Consider the following 23,800-nt stretch of genomic DNA (forward strand, 5'->3'; position numbering starts at 1 on the left):
ATCTCTGAAACTTAGAGAGACGGAGGATGAGTTTATAAAGATGTCTGCGTTCGACAGACGATTGGAACGGAAACTGCCGCATTTTGCAAATGTATGTATTGGAGGGTAGGAATAAGCTTCTCGATTTTTTTTTTCTTTCTTTCAAACTTTTATTCTAATTTTAATGACTCAAAAATGAGTAACATTCTGACGTTGTCGCCCACTTTTTGGTGAATAGTACCACTTTCAGATGCAAAACTATATATTGCCAATTATACTGTTTTAAGTATTAAGCGATATTTAATATAATTTTTTAACTATCATGTATTAAAAAAGGTAATTTATCTCCTGATAGGCGGTCAAAGAGAAAGCTCTACGTATTCTCTAGGCGAGGCGAAAGATATATATATATATATATATTTAAAGCACGGTATAGAAGAAAGGAAACGATGAGAGGTGGTGTTGTGTTCACAACTAAAAAAAAATTTTTGAAGCAATTTTTAACTTAAAAAGTATATTTTTTAAATTATGAAATACTTCCATGCATATTAAATTCTTCATAAGATTCGAAATATAATCTTTTTATAGTTGTGAAATTTTATTTCAAGTCTTCAGTTTTAATTCAAATTATAAACTTAACCAAGTTTTAAGAAATTCAATGAATATACCAAAACTCGAATGGAAGAGATGATGAAGCATTAAGCTAACATGGCATGTAAATATTTTTTGAGAAATTTAAACACTTTGTAGTATTTATTTGAATTATAAAAATGATTCCATTTTTCGAATTTTAAAATATATTTCTTTATTTATTTTATGCCATTTTTACTTAAAATTAAAACACATAAAATTTATTTCAATTATGTAATAAAAGATTTAAATCAATATTTGAGAAAATGGTAGCGGCTAATGGTAGTGGGTGTGTGTGCGTGCCGGTGCATTCGTTCCCTAGATTAGGAAGAAAATAGCAAATAAAATATTTAAAGTTACATGTAAACAGTTTTTCTTATTTCTGTTAATAAAAATACTTTATAAGTTACTTCACAGAAAAAATGTGTTAAGAAAATGCTTTTTTTTATACATCGCCTTTGAGCTAATTATGATGCTTTATTTCTAAAAGCTTTCTTAAAAGTTGTCTTCGTAACGAAACAAGGTATTTCAGCCACTGAATATTGCCTACTTGATGTTCGAAAATAGTCAACATAATTACATCACTTTCGCTTCAAAAATATTTCGACATCACTATCTTGATGATAATATTGATTGAAATTCAAAAAAAAAAAATTTTTTTTTTTAAAACTATGTTTAAAATAATTACAAATCTGAAATGACTTCAAATATTATTCATCATGTGATATCCAGTATCTCATTTTTGCGTGTTTAGATTTTTAAATCGATTTTTTTCCTAGTCTTTTTTTATTTCCAAAATGGAATTGTGTTAAAGATTCATGCTTATTGCTTCCTCTTGCCAGTAACTCACGCGAAAAGCATAATTGATTATCTTCATATTAGAATCCTTTTAATTAAGTCAAAGAATTATTAATCAGATTATATTTGTTATCTATTTTGCAGACGTTAATTTCATCAAAGCAGAAAATTAACTCTGAAAATATTCTGAAAGCCAAGACATCTTTCATTTTAATCTCTCTTCTATAGCATTCCTCAATAGTTAATGTAATAAAATTCACTTAAAATGATTCCTGAAGCATGTTAGTCTGTTACGTGTAAATAAATCTGTTAACCTGTTTGGCTCTCCTCTTGTGAGTAGAACACCGGAATCTATCTCTCCTTGCTTCACACAATATTTGCGGCTCTCTTTAAATATGTCTGCGATTTCATCCAAATGTTGCCTTTGTCTGTGATCTCCGAAGTATGTAAAGTCTTTTCTTTCGTGTTGGCAGAAAATTTCGATAACAATCTGATTTTAAAACTTTCGGTCTAATGCATGAAATATTCAAATTTCCATTTGTTATTCTGCGATCGCTACGCAAGTCCCAAATGAATGACAATAAATTAAAATCTCTGCACTGAAAGTGCGAATCAAATTCCGGTTTGCGCTCTCATTAGACATTTGCTTTGTCGTCACCAATCTCAAAATAAAATCTGTAGCGGAGATTGCAACTGTGTCTTATGTGTGCATCTGTCTCATACATTTATGTCAAGATGTTTAAATTACTGCCATATTCTGTCTTTTTAAATATGTCTTGTGTAGTGTACAAATTAGAAATATTTATAAAAAATGTGTTTCTGAAATGCATGATAAACTCCTGAGTCTTGGTACTAGAATTTTAATATCTTAATTGCAATACTGCTGCTTCAAGTCTGGAATTTCATGCAATATCTATTCTGTAGTAGGATCTATGTGACATCATCAGAATAGTGTGAAATTATTAGAATAATGTGAGATATTGTGCCATCATCAGATTTGTGTCTGAAAATTGCGGTGGCAACTGCATTGTCTTGCTGCTTTTGAAATTACCCTCTGATTCTGAAGAGTTGGCAGATGTGACATTTTTTCTCTCAAGTTAAAAAATGGACATGAAGGGTAGTTTCTTGCATCCGAATTTCCACCTCAAACACATTCTACAATGAGAAATTGGTGGAGATATTTGTTACAACACACATCCCTTCTTTCACGCCTTCTCCTTTCTCGGAAAATGCATCCGTTCATTCCCAATAAACTAAGTCGTCAAAGTCATGCTAGAATCCATACAGATTTCAAAGTGGATTCTGTATTAGGGAAATTGTATCAAACTCTTCCACAAATATACAGCTGAAGAGAAGAAAAATCTCCAGGAATTTCTCCTTATTATCTAAAAGTCTTATTGTTCGACAAAAAAAAAAAAAAAAAAAAAAAAAAAAAAAAATTCATCCTACATTAATCTTAATTTTATCGGCTTATTTCTATATATAAATTTTAATCAGAAATGTGAATGCCTTCTGGAATATTATGATGTATTAAAGTTCGCTCATTTTAATAAAAAAAATTAATTCATCTTTTATTTCTACTTTAAGGAACAACATGATCTTAATGGCCAGAATTTTTTTTCGGATCTTTATATACATTAAATTTTTATTGCAGCTTTTTCTTTGTGATGATTGTTGGTTCTTCTTTTTCAGGGACAAGGTTTTCCGACTGAACTTGGCGAACATCAATAGAACTAGATGTGAGGTAAGACCGGTTTCTTTTCCCTCATTCTAAGGTATTAAAGCAAAAACAATGTAATGCAAACGCTCATTTATTAATATAAAGAAACAGTTCTTTGGAACAAAATATATCGAATTCTTCGAAGTGGATATGAAAAGTTGCATAATCTAACAATAATCTTTGGCTTGAAGATTGAGTTTGGGATGAAAAATATATTTTTGCCCGAAAAAAAAAAACCCAATTTAAAATTGTTTGTAAAATATTACTGATAAAAAAAAGTATAAAATGTTCTGACAAATGAAAAAAATATTAATAAATATTGAATTACTTCCTTACTTCCTACTGAATTATAATATCCTTAAAAAAGTTGTTATGAAAGACGATTAACAAGTTAACTGCCCCAGGGAGTCACTGATAACCGGCGGGGTCATTGTGAGAAGGTTAAGTATTTTTAAAAAAGGAACCATCGCAAATTGCCATGAGTTTCAATTTTCTGTGGATCCCATCCTAACCTTTGTGAAGAGAAATAAACTAATACGGTCGAGTTAAATCTCTGTTTTAGCATTCCTTTTCCTACGATAAGAAAATTAAATTAATATTGAGTAGCAAGTAAATCTGTTTTTATAAATTGCAACATGCACTCACCTTGTGTCAGTTCATTTATATGCAAATACATGATCAGGTCCTTAGCTCAGCACAACGAAATGACATTCTTTCCTAAAGAATAAAAGCTCCTTGAACATCTTTTTTCTGTTTTCGCATGAGGTACCATTATAAGGAGAAAAGAAGGAGGTGATAAGATGAGTGAGGTGTCGGCTATCTAGTGGACCGTTTCCTCCAGAGCTTCACACAGATCGAAAGGGAATTAATAATAGCTAATTGTTGAAGTTAGTTAACCCACGAATGTCAATGGACATGTCAATCTGTCTGCTTCGTTCAAGGAAGATAAAGCCACCTCATCTTTCGCTTCTATTGTTTTCCTCCGATCGAAAGTACCGATACGATGACGATGAAAGATGACTATTTGTTTCCGATGTATCGATTTATCGGTTCATGACGCGAGCGGAACGGGGTTTTGTGAATCGGCAGTGAACTTACAAAAGAACGGCTAAAATAAAACACCGAAAGGAGAAGGCGGGGGGAGGGGGGGGTCCTTCTCCTTTCTGTAAGGACTGTAAAAAAATCTATTTGTTATTTCGACCGTAGAAAAGGGGAACTTTTTTGGAGATGTTTTGAAGTAAAGGTGAAGTGGATGTGCTACGAGTTTCTTGATGGATTTCGTGAGTTGGAAAAATATTGCAGTCAGACTTTTGGATTTTTGTCTTGCTTCTCATGGAATCTCTAGTTTCGGGATTTATGATCAGATTATTTAATTTTTCTGGTCCTCTTTGTCCTGAATTGACGAAACGTTTCTGCTTTGAAAAGTTTTTTTTCCCCCCAAATTACACTAATAAACTGGGAGTCAAGGAATTTATTAATGCCCCCTTCCTTGTGTCCCTGTCATTTTACTGAGACTTTTTTCAAAATGTGTCAAGTTTTGAGACTGCTTCAGTGGAATGCTGGCGGCCTCTCACATGAAAAAAGTACTGTGGTATTCCTGGAACGAGGCTGCCGACTTTTTGGCCAAAAGGGGTGCAAGAGTCCTCCAGAGACCTTTGAAAAGCCTCTCATTTCATTTAGTCAGACTCCTGATAAAAAGAAGATATGCCTCCAGGATAAAGCAGAGAGCACTGTGTGACTCTGCCGGTAAGCCATGGGCCTCACTGCTTGAGGATACTGATCCCAGAATTTGCTAGAAGTGCAGCTGTGGCACTTTTCCGCCTTACTACAGGCCTTCATTGTTTGCCCCATAGACCTGATATATAAATTGAGGGAGCTAGTCGCTTGTTTCTTGTCTAAACAAGTGCACCCAACATGTGTCACGTGACTTAGGGGAAATCTGGGAATAAGAATACCCTTTTTAGCGCCATATCGCAAATCTTGGCATACTCAAAAACTGCCGCGCAACATTTTGCTTCCAGACATTGGATCCGGTCGGTTTTCATTTCCGGTTAACATTTCCTAAACAGTTATATATATTGATTATTTTTTTTCTTTAAGAAAATATTTTATTTCTTTTCTTTACCTAAAAGCATCTTTTAATTTTACATACATTTTATCATTATCTCATACAGATTAAAAAAACTTTTATAAAAGCAGATTATAAAAATGACCTAAGTCTTTTTTTTTCTGAATATTTAAAAAAATACATTCGTATTTATAATTAATTTTCTTTCTAAAAATTAAATTATAATCAAAGAATTGGGGGAATAAATATATATTTTTTCATAAAAAATTAAAAAGACATTAATTAAAACTGTTAAATTATTTTGAAATAATTTAGAAAGAAAAAAAACACTATCCCTGAATCAAACTCAGGTATCGTGAATGCTACGCCAGTGCCGTAATCACTAAAATACTCCAGCGTTCACTCGGGTAACACATTATTAGTATATAAGTTAATTTGAAAGTTTCTACTGAGTCTTAATATTTTCATGAATAAACATTCTAAGTGCATACTACCATTATACAAAATCTCATCCCGAACTCAATTTTAAACCTCGTGCCTTCCCCTTGTTAATATCAGTCTTAAATATTTCGCTTCTGGTTTATAGTGTTGGCGGTAACTTTGCTTCCAACTACCTCAGAATCAAAATTAAATCACTTTCGAAATCTTATTTGTGTTGATTTAATGCAAAATAATAAGGAAATTCGAAATGTTTACGAAAACGATGATTTTAGGGTATGTGCATATCGCAAGTTATTAATAAATGTTAACATTCAGACAAAATTTTTATCTGTAGAGATAGCATTTCTTTCTTTAATAGTTTCTTATCTTTTCAATATCATCTAGTTTCTTTTCAGATCTTAATTAAAATTTATAAAAACATACATTTACTATATAACATTTTCAATAAAACATGCGTTTCAGTTTCACTATTTCATTCACAATGATGATTTAATATCGTTCACGGTATAATACGATTCGAATATTTATGGTAATAAAGGAACAACATATTGGAAATAATAAGGAACTTTATTTGCACTAAAATAAATGCACAATTATTAATCGGTCAATAATGTTTATGTAAACACTTGTATTGGCGAGAAAAAATCGCTCCAAGTTTGCAGCCAAGCATTTGCAACACATTCGAGATTAAAATAAAGCGAGTAGCAAAATATAATGCAGTTACATCAGTTTGAATGAAGCTTAATAACAAGTTAAATAAATTTAATTCAATAACTAAACCAAACTATGAAATATTATTCATTTATAACACCAAAATCACTGAGTGATCGAGGTTACGAAATTTTAAATTGACTTAAAATGGATATAAACAGAATATGTTTATTGTACATACCTGTGAAATGACACAGGACTACCCTTAGAAGCTTTTTCCTTGCTTCCAATTGCACAGCAATAGTTAATCATGGCTTAAATAAGCTTTAAAATCCAACAGTTAAAAGTGAGAAAAAATCTGCCATTGAAATATAATGGAGAACGGAGAATGCGGTTACAGCGAACACAAATTCTGTGCCAAGGTCACGTGATTTTATCTTGTCCTACACCAAAGTAGGGTTGCACTCCCTCTATCAGTATCTCAGCTCTACGGTTTGCCCGAGTAGTTGCATTGGCTCGGGCTCTGCGACTCTGTGCGGAGAACATCAAATTTCTGATGCTATTCATCTTGACTCGTGCTCTGCACTTGTGTTTTTAAACTGTGAAGTTCAGAAATATGGGAAGGCTAGAGACCTAATGGCGTCATAGCCCATCTTCTGGGCATTTGTGATAAATAAGTAAATAAATCTCTGAATACTCAAGGATTTATTATTAATTTTCTTATCATGATTTAAAAATGCATTATAGAATTCAAAATTAATCTCATTAGACTTAGATTTTACATTGCGATAATTCAATGCACTAGTATACATTATATCTTTAAACCCAAATCGAAATCGAGCTGTTTTTGAAGAGATCTTTACTTTGGGGCAAAAGGAATTGTTTCTTTTCTGCCAACACTTTTCTTTCAACAAAACATTTTACTCCAATAAACAAACATATTTAACAAACAAAATAAATAAAATAAAATTGGCTTTTTAATCAGCTTTTAAAGTCAAGTTTTTCCACGTCTGAATTTGTACTTACCTTGTTTGGAGGGGAAAGTAGAATTGTTCTGCTAAAATTAGTCAGAATGAATCTTCCTTCTGAATTCTGTCTGGTTTTCAAGTTTTGTCTGCCCATAAATGATAAATTATTACATATTTAGGATAAGGGTATGTCTTATAAACCCAGCATTATTAACACGTTGGAAGTCAGCTCTAAGCTTAAAGTTGTTCTGTTCTGCTGTGACCCGGCAAACTGAAGTGTGGTCAAAGCAGTTTCGGTCTGTACGAAGGATGGTTATTTTGAGTTATTAGTTATTGAGTTATTAGATGGTTATTTAGAAAACTGCTTGAAAGCTAAGATCGCTTTGGCCTTTTGGTAAGATTTTAACTTAGGGATCGTAAGGTTTGAACTTCGAAACCCATTTCCACTAAAGTTCCAACGTGTATGCAAATCTGATGCTTGTTAAATCTGGCCCCACGGATCAAACAATCCTCCACTGGTGAGACATGGTGCTCAGATGTCATCCTCATCATTTGTTCACTGTTCAGAATTACGAGATGAATCCCACGCACTCTTATTGTTTTAAAATGGAACGTTGATATAGCTAAATTAAATTAGGTCAATATCATAGAAATGCGATTGTAGAATTGTATTTTATGTGGTTCTGATCCGTCAAAACTTTGGGACGTAGAATACAATTAAACTGCTTATGTCTTCACGTTTATTAAGATACATGAGCGATATGAAAAATTCACTGGAAATGCTTTTGATGGTAGCTCTGCTAAATTGCTCTTTGTTTTGTTAAAAAGAAAAAAGAAATAAAAATCAGATTTATTCGATTCACATTCAGTTTAGTTTCATTGCTGCCTCGTATGTTTTCAAAAATTTTACTCAAAAAATCACCTCTTTAAGAAGTAGAATTCTGGAAAGCTTTATATTGCCAACGTCGAAAAGTGTTATGTTATTAGATGTGCATTTAGCCGGTAATTTTTTGTTATTTGTTATGTAAAGCATTTCAAGAACAAATTAAATTGACAACATATAAAATTCTCACAATAGAAATAAACTTTTATTCAGCGTTTTTTTTTTTTTTTTTTTTAGAAAACGGAATCGAAATATAAAATTTTTGTTATTGGTTTAAAACAAATTTAGCTGGCAAGAAAACTCAAATTTTCTGTACTATACAATAAAAAGTGGGCAAATCCATTTTCTTTAGCTAAACATTTTCCTTAGAGTTATTTTGATTAACAATTCGTCAACTTGAATGAAACAATGTTGGTTCCAGAATTTTAGACCGAAGTCCATTCACCAGAAATCTGCCATATTGAAGAATGAGAGGACAGTTCAACTGTTGACGCCGCTCGTTTCGTGAAGCTCTAGCGCTGACGTTGCCGATCGAATCATCATTCGCCGACCTCGCCTCGTAACCAGACCATTCTTTATCATCATCATTTTTTCCTTCCATCCTTTTCAGTCTTTTTGAAAAACTTTCCAGGCCCTAATGGCTAGTTTTTCGCTGCGAAAGATAAGAGAGATGAGTTATGGGGCGGCCGATAAAGAGTGAACGGATTTCGAGTCGATAGCATACGCCCCCTCTGGGCCCGATAACGCACCGGGAGATGAAACCGAAGGAGCTTTAATCCGACGCAACTTTTGCCGGTCGAAACTTGTGATCCGATCGTGGAATGATGAACCACAGAGGAATCGTTCGAATCTATCTGTCGGATGGATGTGGTTTAGGATTAGGGATGAGAAGATGAACCTGAAAAGTTCAGAGATAATAACAAAAGTTGTGCTCTTTGGCTGTCGAGGGAACATAGATGCTTAAAGCCCATTGAAGGACATTATGGCGCGTGTTTAAGTGAAATTGTAGTTTAATAGCTTCTGACTTGTAAATTTTATTAAATATTCATTAAAATAATTAATTATTTCAGAAGCAGGCATCGGCATGACATTATCTGGTACAGGGTTTGTAGCACTTCGGATGGAGACTCCGAAATGGAAACAAAAGTTTCGAAACTCAGGAAATTTCGAAAAGAATAGCTTCATTCGAATGCTCCACTCTAATTACAGTAGATTATAATAAGCGACAATAGGTATAATTTCAGAAATGCGTTCTTTCAAACTCAGGAAGATCGTAAAATGCGGACATCGAATTTTTTGACGATTACAGTACTTTCTCTTTGCTCATTAATTTGCGAAAAAGAAAAGAAAATGAAAGAATTGAAATTTGCATTTCTTCTGTAGGATAGTTTCGCAGCAGCAGCAAGATATGAGAATACTCTTTCTTTGAGATTTGCCGGTGTTACCGAGTAAACGTTCAATTTTCGGAGAGCTGCCTTTTTTTCCCTACCTGTGTGACCGAATTTTTCTATAGAGGAGTGTCTATTTTTAACCTTGGGCGACGAGAAAAAGACAGCATTAAGGCCCATGATGGATCGGCCTTGTCAGGAGACTCCCCGCTTCTTTAGTATCTCCTGCCCCAAAGACAAATGGTACGCGACATGCTAAACTCCCTGTCTCTTCGCACGTACTTTCGGGGTCATAGATTTCCTCCGTCTCTCTTAGCCCACATAGCTTGGGCGACGTTTTATTCTCCTTGTTCTCCATATAGTTGATGGGTGATGAACACGCATACATTGCTCGTGGACCAGCAAGCTCCCATCCACCTTCTCCCGGCAAGCAGTCTGAGGACTCCGGTAAAGTGTACTAATATAAACAGTTTGCATGTCCCTGCCTCTACTAATATCTGCTAAGAGTTGCTGTCTCTTAATAGCCACAAAAAAAAGGGGAATAAACTCTTCAACTACACAAAGTATCAAGTTGAAAATTATTTGCATTTTGCGATAGTGATGCCCTGATGTTTAATACTATAAAAACGGTTAGAGTAAATTCCAGCCGAATTTTTGGATGGAACAGAAATCTGTAGTGCCCATATAAATTAATTCAGCACGGCATCAACATGTTAATTAATGAAGTCAAATGAATTTAATATTTCAAGCTAATTGATTTTTATTCTTAAATCAAATGCATTCCCAAAATACCATTTTGTCCAAAAAAAAAATGATCTTCAGTGAACATTGTTTCATATTTCTATTATCTGTTAACGGCCTGAATCACAACGGAAATCTTTTCATCGTGATACAGAACGTTTGTGTGTGTGTGTGTTAGCCTTCGATTTTTAGAAAGTGCTAGACCTGTTTGGGACGAATCGCGTTTTTTGAAACAGTGTCACACAGCATGTACTCGCTCCATACCTCACTAGTAGCCGATGTCACATGAATTTTTGATGAAATTCTGGCTCGATCACCAATTAAGAAGCTGAGGCTTAGATCCCAAATATTTTTGAAGTAGTTATTGCCTAGATTGCAAGCATTACTTATTGTTATTTAACATTATGCAATAAACGGTGATATGTCAGACTGTTGACGGATTTCTCTTTATATTTTCTTTTAGAGTTTCAAGAGCAGTTTTTGATCATATCTTGCATTCGCCTTTCGCAGAGAACAGCCATGAAAGTGATTTTAAAATATTAAAAATTAAATAAGATTCATTCTCGCAAATAAAGTACTCAATTTACTATTATGATATCCGTGTGAGAATAATGAGTAGCTTGATTTTATCATTCTACTCGGATATATCTTAACATACATCGATTTCTGCAATATATCTTTTCTTTGTATATCTAAATGCTGCTCTGAGGAAATTGATACGTGGCTTGAATTTGGATGAATAGTGTCTTAAGCGATTTTGAACTTATCAAATAATTATGCTTTTGAGCATCAGAAATAAATAATTTATAATTTAAGTATCAACAGAATATGAAAACATATTAAAATATTTTATTGAGCTAAACCTGTGATATTTCAGGAGTTGATTCATTTTGAAATTTTAGACATTTTCACGACATTCCCAACCTTATGATAACTGATATCGGTTATTTCTAGGCTCCGATAACCTTTTTTCACTGGATTGCAAAGAATTCCTTAGTTAAGCTTCGAATCTTCGCTGTCTGCCCATTCCTGAGTATGGACTGGAGAATTCTCTCCATCCTCAGTTTCCATGGCAACACTTAAACGGAATGCCTCTTCCCCTCCTCTCTGAGTGAGAGGTTCGAGAAGAGGGAGGGGAGAAGTTTTAATAGTGATGATTTTGAAGAAGTTGCATTAAAAGAGAGAAGAAGAGCAAGACAAGAGGCCAACTGTGCCGTGGAAAATGAACTTGTAATTAGTGCCGGGGATTGTTAAAGTTTTGCCAGCGCCCAAGATTTCGTCTTCTTTCCTCTTTTTTTTTTTTTTTTTTTTTTTTTACTTTTTGCTTTTTCTTCCCGTTAAACTAGAGGGGATTTGTGCAAAACTCTTTGATGTTGATGTTGGCTCAAGTCTTCTCGTCGAACGCATTTTACTTCCATTCCGGAGTTTGAATCTCCGCTCTGATTTGTGGCAGCTTCGGGAATCTTCTTTTTTCATTGGCCTTTTAGTTCTATGTGAAACTCGATTTTAGTGAGTGGTTAGCGGTGTTTCACATGAAATTTTAGGGTGTCAGAAAAAAGAAATTCGCTGACATTTTCGTCAATCCCTACCACCGATTGTTCAAATGGATTCGAGTTTGGTATAATCAGGGCAAATCTGATCTTCGAGTCATCAGACAGCAAGTCGGCGTACTTGATTAACGAATGACTTTAAAAATCTGGCTTATTGTCCGTTTGTGTTATGTCTGGGTTTTGCTCCAATAAACAGAACTATTTGAATCGGTGCATTTGACTTGATAAATCTATCTTTTATATTTCAAAAAAAATGACATCTTTATGCTACATATAAAACCTTAAGTTGTTATTAAACAATTAATATCATATGTTTTGTATTTATATAAATGGATTTTTGTAATAGAAAATCGAAATTTTCTATTGCTATTTTGTGTTTTTATATTATTTTATTTCTGTTTTTTAGAGGCAATATTCCATTCTAAAGTTTCAAGCGTTAATTATCCTTAATGGATGACTGAAATTTAATTTTGTTTGCATATTCGTGGCGAAAATGTGTAATGGATTTGAGAAGGTTGATTTCATGACTCTATAATATTTACAATGATGAATTATCAATAAAAAATACTAAATGGCACAAAATTATTATTAACCACGTAGTAATTATATTTTCTACGATACTGATAATGGGTAGATAATAATAATTAATACTTACCATCTATTGTTCACCCATAATATTCATAGTGTCGAGTTGGTCATGTCAACCAATTTTGACAAACTGCATTTTACCATGTCAAAAGAAAGTTATATACAACTTTATTCAAAATGTTGATTTTGCTTAGCGAAATCTCTCTGACTGTTGAGGCTGGAGTCTCTGACATATTTTGTTGCATGTTGTGAAACTGATGGGGCGCCAACAGAGACGGTTACTAATGACATATCTAGAAATCATAAGTTTTCATGCAAATCAAAAGTGAAAAAGATCAGTACAATTATTAGATAGAAATGGATTAAACCTTCTAAGGATCATTAGACAACGTAATTCAACCCCACCCCCTTTTCCTTTTCTGCTTTCCGAAACGAAATTTTATTGTTATTACTGATTTGAATTTTAATCTCTATATAAGCAATTTTCAGTATTTCGGTGTAATTTGAAATATTAAAATACTTAATTTTTGTGATTTTTTTTAAAAAATTATTCTTAATATTTCAACATAAAATAATTCAAAATCAAAAATTAATTTTAAACAAGATAGTAGAAAAAATGGCAAAAATGTTTACCACAATCAGCATACTATTCAATTATAAAGTCGGACAGTTTCTAAATTATGAAGTTTGTAAGAATTATATAATAATTTCCTTTTGACTGCGTTCATTATTTTTTGTCCATTTGATCCGAACTTATAAATACTTCAAGTGCTGTGTTGCAATAATTTATTGATTGATGTTTGGATGTAATAATGGTGATTTTGATTGTCTTAAATTGCTATTTAAGCATTTCTTTAGTTTGGTTCCAAAATGCGACAAATTCCTTTTCTGAATTTTATTCCGGGAATCTCAAATTTCCTTTCTCTTTTTGCTTTCATTCTTTCTGTTGCATTCTATCAATGGCCATGGCTCAGATTCTTTGATTATAAGATTGAAAACTACATTTTATTTTCCTCTCAAAATAAAATTATCACACAATATAACTTGCTAACGATAATTTACTAGCAAAGCTACTTTAAATCAGGCTAGATTTTATTTCAACAAGTTCGAATGCATGACGCTTGTAAATGACTCTTATTCTGAAAGTACCGCAAAAAAATTTAGAACGAGCATTCCCTAGAAACTGCGGACCTTCTCCCCCCCCCCAGGCAGTTGCATACTTTACCTATTTATTAGGACGACTCTTCGAAAAAGAAGCATGGTGCAGAGCTGGCATCATGAGACCCTGAAATTTTGATGTTAAAAAATTGGTGATATCGAACCAGTTCCCGAGACTCCAAAATTGGTTCTTTTATTTTGGCGATTGTTTGAAATATATCCCCGTGCATTTCGATTTAACCGACTACTCTTACTAAAAGCAAATCATTACGAATTCTTTTCTGAACAACTCATGAAATTAATCTATGATTTCAAAAGTGTAGAGTTCCAGATGATTTCTTCTTTAAATGCACCCACTGCAATGAGATTGCATTTATCCAGATCCCATCTCTCGTCCATTTCATGCTGTCAAATGTCTTCACTCCCGCACATCCTTTCATTTGTGTTCGATGGAGACGTTACTTCCTCCGTGCCTGTTTTCAGATCCGAAAATGTCCATTCTTGTTGTCTCATGCGATCAAACCGATTTCTTCCACTCTGTTCAGTAAGCAGATGCGCGTCGTCAGCCCTTCGATGTAACTGAGGTTGAAATCTTTCATTTGGTTTTGCACCTCATTCAATAAAAACATCTTTAGAAGCATACATTTATTAGGAAGTTAAATAGTGAAATTGTTTTATTTTAATTGTGTTCTGCACCTCAATTTTTAGTTCAAATTTCGTTTTTATAAATGTTCTAGAATCTTGAAGTTACCTCCCCCCTCACATATTCTTTAACAAAAGCCACCACAATACGGGATCCAGAGTTTATATTAATCGAGTAACTGATAATTAATTTTTGGAAATATCGAAATAATATTTTTACCGCATCGAGAATAGAAAGGAAAATTGATTACATTCTTATATCTCTTTCAATATAATGCAATTTGAATAAAAATGCACGGCAACGGAAAACAGTTTGATGGAGCGTGAGTAAATCAATTTTAATGAATGCCCCAGAACCATCACGGGTCGAAAAGCAGAGAAACCGTGGTAAACGCTGTGGTTTTTAAAATAGTTTGTGATAAACAAATGGGATTGATATGTTCTTAAAAACCACTTTTTCTTGCTATGCTTTCTTTGTAGTTGTTGTTTCCTTGCAGCGGTTTTTAAAATGTATCTCATTATGTATTCTACGCTCCAAAAGCCGAAACCATTCATTAGTTAATAATAATGACAGACCGGTCGATAAACCTAGTGTCGTAGGAAAAAATTGATCCATTTAAAACGCCATGTATATTTTCCGCGGTACTTAAACGTAGGTCTCCAGCATTGTCACATCTTATACCTCCCATTAAATTACTTCATTTAATGAGGCTGACCCAAGAGTTGGGGGCATTTTTCCCAAAATTCACCCTTAACTACCCCAAACTATTTTAAAGAGTGTTAATCGAGTGATTGCACGCAACACCTCCATTTGGGTGTTCCTTTTGCCCCCCCCCCTTCATTTTCTAATTAAAGGAGGAGGGGGGGGCAGGGAGACGAGGAGTGCCTGATCAGAGAGAAGCACATTTAATTAAAACATTTTGGAGCTGCAGAATCTTTTCAACAGTTATCACGCGTCTTTCAAGACGCTACAAAAGCCGCCTCCTTTGGAAAACTTTTGGAACGAACGCTTTTCAGGCTGCATTTCCTGTAGTGCAACTCCCTTTACCCCGACCCTTTTGCCGGATTCCAGGGAAGTCGGTAGGGAGAGAAGTGGCTCCGGGCAACAAGCGTCCGTGTGGTATTTTGCAGTTTCCAATTGTGAACCTGAAGACATCCGGAAAAGAACCAGCCGGACCGTCTTTCCTCTTTTTTTTTCCTCCTTGGATGTGGGTTTTCTTTTTCCCCTCGCCTTGTCGGACGGTCATTATGTTAGCTTTTTTGTTTTATTCTCGTCTGTATTTTATTTTACTTTTTTCTCAAAAGGAGAAAAGTGTATTTTTTAATTCACTTTGAAGATGTTGTTGTTTAAGCGTCTACAGATTTCTTAGTAGCGCATCTCTTTTGTTCTCGTTTTTTTTAAAAAAAAAACTGCATTATAATTCAAAAAATTTAAAATAAGTTAACCTTCTTTTTGTGAATTTCAAAGTTTTTCATAGAACTTTCAAGATTAAATGACTCTGCCATTTAAATATATGCTGATTTCTTTTTCTTCTTGCGAATTTTTATTGTAATGTTTTATTATTTCCTCATACACGAACATACAAAAAAGAAATCAACATGAAATTCGATTCCAAATATCAAGGAATCTCCATGTTTCTTGCCCCAAATCGAACGAGGGGAAGAAGAAGAACAGCGGAAGTGATCTTCCCCAAAACTCTCTCTGTAATAAAGATGAACTCGTGCTTTAGATGTACTTTTTCACAAACGTACTGAAAAATTTAACTCAAACAACAACTGTAGCCACAAAATCGAATGTGAAATTTGATATTGTTACTGAAAATTGCCCTCAGAGCTCCGCTGCTCCACTTCTGACACCAAGTTTTTACGGAAAATGATCGACTAAGTTCCCTAAAGTTAGCGGGTTCGCTGCAGTAGGTTATAGTGAAACGATCAACAGTCTTCAATAACAAATAACATTTATTAACATGAAGACTGGAACATAGACGAAAAACACAGTTCAAGCGTTTACAAAAACAGTGCTAACAATAAACAGCAGCGCACTAGTAGTAGTTAATCTTTAGCAAACAACTATAGCAGAATGCAAAGCGGCGAAACAGAATTCAGCAGGAACAGAGACTTCACGCAATTATTCGCCTTCAAACATCTGTTATTCATCACTGTTGTCTCCATAAATGTTCTGTTTACGAAGGTGCCTTCTTACTGTAATCACTGACACCGGAGAATCCAGATGGGGATTGAGCTCCGCGTTCGCTTTTTCTGCAGTTGCTCGCTTTTTAGACATTACAATCCGCTTCAATACCCGTCGGTCTCTTTCACTGAACTTCTCTTTCTGTCCACTGTTTTGCTTTGTCGAGCCTGTCTTTCCGCGCTGTGTGTCACGACTTTTAGACACCGTACCTGTAGAAACGCCTGAAAGTTGGGATGCTTCAGTCAAACTTGCTCCTGCTAGACGGCCTCTTTGAAAGTCCGACAATTTACGCTTTTGAAAGAAAAAAAAAATCGAAGAATTGCAGAACTACAATAGTTAACATATACTGTTGATATTTATAAAAAAAAACTGCAAAAACGTCGCTTTTATTCGCAGAAGGTTTCCATTATTTTGATAACCACTTATAGGATTTGTTTCGTTTGTTAAGGAGTTATGCAATCACAACAAAAAAGCAAATCATAAATAGGCACAATGGCATAAAAGGACTTTTACTTCGATATATTTTAAAAGAGGTTTAAAATAGCCTTTGCAGCTCATATAGACATATATTTTGAAAATACATGAAAAAAAATTCGAATGCACATTGAAACATGAAACAAAATCCGAATGCATTCGAATTGTCAAAATATTTGCTGTTAAAAGTCATAACGGAACAATGAAAACATGCCATTCCATATAAAGCTTTGATTGTGTATGATTTCCTCAGTATGTTTGCATGAACATGCTTGAAAAATTTCAGTGTTGCGAGAATAATAATTTTAAAATCCTGCTCTTGAATTACGTGTCGATAACATAAACAGTTTATAAATATATATATATATATATATAATATACTTTTGTTATCCTTAAAATCATTGCACTGATTTAAAAATTCATATTAAAAAATGTGTTTCTTATAAAAGAGATAAAAAAGAAATCTAACAAATCTTTTAACTATTGGCTACTTCATAAAAAAAAATCACATTTCCACTCCTTTTGATTTTCATTTTCGCTATTTGCCTTTCAAATCAGTTTTTGCTTCTACACAACAGTTTTACTGTGCAATTAGTAATAAATACCCCTATACTTTTTATTTATTAATGTTACTAGATATAAAATTTATTATTTTCTCGTGTGCGAACTGTACAGAAAGTACTGTGGTCGTCGAAAAATTTATATTCAAGATTTTGATGAATCTCCCTATTTCAGACCTGTTTGTATTAAGAAAAACACACTTGTGGACTTCACCTATTTCTCTTTATTTGAACGCGAAGTTCAAAAACATGTTGAAGTGGATGAATGAAATTTGGTATGTGGACTGAAGATCAGATTTGGTTATCTGTTTTTCTCGCTATCAAGGCTGGATGAAATCCTGAGAATCCTTTTCCCATCCAAAATTTTAAAACTCACTTTTTTATCTATTTTAATTTAATTTTTTAATAATTGTTTTAAATAGAAAATTTTGACAAGCAGCAGTTGTAAAAGGTTTTATTGAGAATCACTTTCTAAAAAGTCGGTTTTAAATTTTCGTGTATAAAACATGCACACAACTAAAAATGAAAAGTAACTTAAAGCAAAACAGTAGAAAAAACTTTTCATTACGGAATATAAATAATATTATAAATGGGTAAAATATTTTTTGAAATGAAAACGCACCCATTTTTTTTTAAATTTAAAATACCATAATGTATAACATGCAAATTGTAGTTAGGAATATTTCTAGATATTTCCAAAATTAATTTAAACAGTACTTGATTTTAGTTTGAATAAGTTCAATGGCATGACTTCCATAATTAAATAACTTTCAAAATATCTCGAGAACCCGGGCCATTTCTTACTTCTTCTATTTAATAATCTGGTTTTGATGGGTATTTGAATACAAGTGAACTCGATCACTTCAAAAAGTAAAAAGCTAGATGGATGAAATTGAGTGCTAGCATCTGAATTGTAGATCAGTATCTAGTTTTTAACAAAATCCAAATCGACCCTCTGCCATTGCATGCAAAGGCATAAATAAATGAAATTTAGTCTCATGATGACACTCGCAATTCTGTGCCACATGATGATTTGAATCGATCAAGAAAAAGGGGTCCGCGCAATAGATTCAGTAAAAATGCTAAATTCTCTCCAAATGTTTATATTTCGTGACCAGTTTTCGCAATACGATGCAGAGCGTTTGCAGCCTTGCCCAAGTTCCGTAATTATATATGGAGGAGGGAGACTTTTTTGGACAAAGTGCGAAAACGTTTCTGACAGATTCACTGGTTTTTATTTAAATTGTAATTCTTCCCTATTTAGGGCTTTATATATTTATTAATTATGTTTATTAAAGTTGTCAAATCCTTGAATTAAATCTTCGATCTTTCTGTAATCCCCCTCAGAGTACCCGGGTAGCGCTGTGTTTCATTTGAGTTTGCAAATTAAATGATTCTTAGTGATGGTACTGCATTTTTTTTTTTCTTTATGTTAGCTGACACCACTGGTCGGAAAGTTTTGTTGAAATGGATCGCTGTCATTGTGTTTACATTCTTGTACGAGAAAACTGTTCGTAAAATTGAAATGTTGTAGGAATTACATGCTTTAGACCTCCCTCGGACTATTTTTTGAAATTATTTCTCTCTGTGGGCACAGTAAGTCAGAGGAATGAACAAAATATCAGGTAATCATGATTGGATGTCTATTCGTGTAATAACTCAAAACTACAGCTGGATGCATAAAAGAAATACGTCACGTTGATGTGGCTCCACATACTCCATTTTGGACAATCGACGCAAGAGAACAAAATTCGTACCCGGCTTTCTTCGTTATTTTACGAAACTTAACACAAAAATGCACTATATATTAATGAAGTAGACGAGAAAACCTTTGACTGATTACGTGAGCACTCTTCCAACGCCTTCTTTAGCTGTTTAATAAGTATTCGTCATGCTTCAGAGCCTGCGAAACTGGCTGTATAGAGCACATATAAAACTAAAAATGTTCGGCATTTTTATCCGAAGAAAGTCGATTGAATAAAAACGATTTTTGAAGCACTCATTATTAATGCTCCCAAAAGAAGAGATTGCTTTCAATCTTGAATTCATAATTCATTTTCATTAATATTGTAGAATCTGTTTTTTGAGTGGGAGGGGTTGTCATTTACTACTAGTTGGAGTCTGATGAATAGAACCTATTAAATCAATTCATTAACTGATAAATGAATTTTAAAATTGCGAAAATATTTTATTGTCATCGAGAATACATAATTGCACAAAATTTCATTATGTTTCATCATCAAAATTTCCTCATTTCACGGTATGAAGTTTTAAGAATAGTACGTGCTGCATGTCTATTAAAATTTGAAGTGTAAAAATACTTTATTGAGAAATTATTTAACTGGAACCTTTAGCAACCGTCCATTCCGATGAATCCGCAGTCACCAAAAGTTGCTAATACGAAGCGTATAGAAGTGCTACTTTCGCTTCTTTAAATCTGATGAAAATAGTTTATTTTTCAGAGTGAAATGCTTATAAAAATTCATTTTTCATTTTTTTTTTACAACTTTCTTTCAACGAGTACGCAAATTCATTTTATTGTACAGTTTTTTTTTGTTTTTTTTAATTCAAGACTTTAAAAATTTCGTTAAAGTTCTTTTTTAATAGAATTATTATTTTTTAAAAAAGTAACGTTAAGTTTATTTAAACAAAAGTAGGACAGTAAAAAAAAAAAACATTCTTTTAACTTTTAAAAAAGGATAGTGAATACATTTTGTGGTTATTCTCACTTTCCTGAATTTGAAGCTGTGTTCGTTGTCTTAAAAAACAAATAATTTATCACTCGACTGACTTAAAAGGAATGCATATTTATCGAATCAGAAGTAATGTGCATTTCTTTTATTTGCGCCGACCTATTTCTATTCACTAAGCGAACTTGCAACGTGTTTCAACTCGAAACAACAGTAATGAGCTGTTTGAAACTTAATGTAATAATAATAATCCGTTCTTTTCCCCTAATAGCAAGTGCTTAAAATGAACGACGATGAGTTTTGACAGCCCTCTTTAGGATTGGTTCCCTTTAGCGTGCGCAGCTAGCGTCTTTGAAGAAAGCGATTTAAATTAGCTTTCCATGTACGGCAGCCACTAATTCTTCCGAAAAAGTAAAATTTGCGTATTCTTCTCGGCCCCTTTCCAATTTGCATCCGTAATTCGTCCGCTTTTTCCTTCACTTCATTTCTTTTATCGTCCGGAGGATGTGATTACGGGATTGAGACGCCGGCATCGATTTTTGTTTTAACCCCTGAACAACGCATTCTGTTCTATTCTCTGACAAAGCTATTTGAGAAACGCGGTGAAGATGCGATCGGAAGGAGAAGGTTTTCCTTCTGATGCAAACGCGCGTTGATGAAAACATTCGAAATTCCAGTCTCATTTCGGGATAAAACTCAAAGCAGATTCAAAAGCTTGAATGACAGCATAGATAACAATGCCGTTTCTGCTATCCGTAAAAATTAAATATTCCGTCATAAATATAATCTTTAAAACATGTTCTCACCCTTGAAATATGAAATAGAATAAGACAAAATAAAATTGTACTGGAATCAGAGAATTTGGCTCATAGAGGTTCTTTAATAATGCGTTTTAGTGACAGAAATGAATACATGAATTTTGGCGCTTAAAAAATAATGCAAAACAACGAAAAATATTTTATCTTTGTAGCCATATAATTTTGACACTCATTTTCTCCCCCTAGAGTGTAAATAGGAATAGAGAATTCTGCAGTAACATATATTGTCTCAATTTTCAGTTATTATTAACACTTTTCCGTAACTAGATTTTTCCTCCTTTTGTAAGTGTGGTATTTTCAATTTTGTTTACTGGCTTCCTGATATGAAATTCTGAAATTTTAAACATTTGTGTGTTGTCCATGGCAATTTGACTTATTATTTTAAGAATGAATTAATTTTTGGTGACGTCTGGGCGGAATCATTTAGCATCGGTAATTGATTTCAAGCTATCATAATGCTCAATAGAATGAATTAAAGTAAAACTAGAAAACAATTCAAACAAAAGGAATCTATTTTTCAATAAGCTGTTTGAAATGCGGGTTTATTTTTCATTAAATATGCGGGGTTTTTTTTTTAAAGATGGAGGTATATGTCCTTAAAATAGTTTGCAATAGTCCTTAAATAATTTGGTCATTTTGCCCCAAACATTTGGTACTGAATGACCAAAGTAGTAATCGCGCTGTATTTATTTTTTTCTTTTGCTATGGCTATGTTATTTCGTCGCTATTTTTTTTTTTTAAATCGAAAACCAAACCAGACCAATGAAAATAATTTCATTGTGATAGTTTTCAGACGACAAGTTTCAAACTCCTGCAACTTTGTTAAACCTGAAATGTGCTTACAATTAAAATGTGCGTTTTATGAACTTTAAACAAAAATATAATTTTTAGAATTTGCATTTTACGTTGCTTGTAAGCTTGCTTTGTTCTGTCACTTTGGACTCATTGGCGTTCAAATGTTCTAACTGAATATGAACGGAGGGAATAAAGATCCGTAATAAAGCAACTTTGAATACAAATGGTTCGTTTATTAAAAGTTAATTCCTGATTCACGTCTGCGCTCGACAGCGAAAGAAAATAACGATGCAAAGTCATCAACGACGAAAACTTTCCATTAATATCTTCATCTATTATTTCGGGTTGGCGTTTTGTAATCAAGGAATGATTTTTTGCTGTCCAGGAATTTCACGCTGTGAAATCGGACGCACGACATCGTTTTAAACAGATTCTGACACTCGTGACTGCTCTTTCTTGTTAGCGTAGGTTTACTAATACTAATATTAATTTAAATACTAATGTTTTATTCGATTTTTAAAAAATATTTGAATCGCCCCATGTCTTTGTAAAGAACACATCATTATCAGTGCGAAATTCATTCAGGCCCGTTCTTGTTTGATGGGATTAAAAAAGCTGCGGAATATTTTGGATTCAAAGGTAATGAAATAAGATTGAAAACTCTTCTTTATTCATAGTGTTTTAATGATTCCGCCTGAATTTTAATATTTCGTATAATTGGCGCGAAATCCCTGAAATGAATTGATTGAAACAAGATTTAAGGGCCTGCATATCTCTACCTGACCTAAACCTTCCTCTTTCTTATGAGGGACCTAAGAAATAGAAATCCTTAAAATGGTCTGCTTGTCTCGTATATTCTTTTGGAATGGCTCCTTATCTCTCTGGAATTGCAAATGATTTCGATAAATCTTTCGAAATGGCCGGGGCTCTGCTCGGCACGCCGCCCCAGCAGAAATATAAATTAAACAAGGAGAAGATGATTTAGCGCACGTAAAAAATGGGTAAGCACCAGTTTCCTTTTCTTAAAAACTCTACTGCTTAGTTTCGTGTAGCAGGTAAAAAGAAGCATTTAGCATTATAAAATGCTGCCTCATTACTTTTTGGAAAATGCAGAATAAAATCGAGTTTAGTTTTATTTCATTGATACGGGAAATAACATTTAGCAGAGAAAAAAATATCATGTTACAAGATTGACTGGAAAATGGATGTCAAAATTCAATTGATAAATCGTTCATTAAAATATGTATACTTGAATAGTATTTGCATGAGGCTCTATGTTGGTTTGTTGATTCGTAAGGCCAAACAGATTTTTTTACATTGTTTTTTAATAGTAGTAGTTGTGTTTTATTTTTTTTTCTTTTGCTATTGCTATTTTTTAACAGGAATATGTTTTATTCGCAAAGAAAAATCGTAAAAAAAGGGAAGCATTTTATATATTTATGCTCATATTCAATTCAATAAGGGAAAATAATTTGTTTTGTTTTGTTTTCAGAACCTTAAATTTCTATTTTATATTTATTTTAGTTAAAAGAGCAGAAGAATTTTTCACATATAGTTAAGAACACATTTGGCAGTAAATTAAAGGGGGGGGGAGCATTTTAAGGATATTAGATACATACGAAAAAATCAGGGAAATTTCTTTAAAAACCTGGAAATGTCAGGGGTAAGTCAGGGATTCAAATAGCAGAAAAGATGGCCACATGTTACAGTATTAAATTTATCGTTAAGAAAGATTCATTATGATATTTTTTAGTTATTTTTTTAATTCTAATTTCTAATTAAATTGCTGACAAAAAGCTAATTTAATCTGTTATTTTAATTCAATTCACAATAATAAATTTTTTAAAAACATCGTTTTTTTAATCGTCTAAACAACAGCGCGACCCTTCATCACTTTTGATTTTTTTTAATCACTATAAAATCGATCCTAATTCTTTTTTCATTTTCTTATTTTGTGTTAGGAAAAAAAAAGAATAGTATACCCATTCATGTACAAATGCTCTCTTTATGTGAGTCAGCAGCGGCAATCATGAACATTACATAAATCAATTATAAACTAATCAGAAA

At 33.2% G+C, this 23,800-nt stretch overlaps 1 protein-coding gene across 7 annotated transcripts in view; it reads left to right on the forward strand.

The window, feature by feature from the left end:
• Positions 1–23,800, forward strand: part of LOC129969679 (semaphorin-2A-like) — an 802,435-nt gene that overhangs the window by 608,072 nt on the left and 170,563 nt on the right. For all 7 annotated transcript variants that reach the window (XM_056084340.1, XM_056084339.1, XM_056084342.1 and 4 more), the window contains one exon: positions 3,100–3,151. In XM_056084340.1, coding sequence (XP_055940315.1) covers positions 3,100–3,151 — 52 coding nt within the window. The remainder of the gene's footprint in view (positions 1–3,099; positions 3,152–23,800) is intronic.

Source organism: Argiope bruennichi, chromosome 5 (genome assembly GCF_947563725.1).
Source record: "Argiope bruennichi chromosome 5, qqArgBrue1.1, whole genome shotgun sequence".
Classification (NCBI taxonomy): domain Eukaryota; kingdom Metazoa; phylum Arthropoda; class Arachnida; order Araneae; family Araneidae; genus Argiope; species Argiope bruennichi.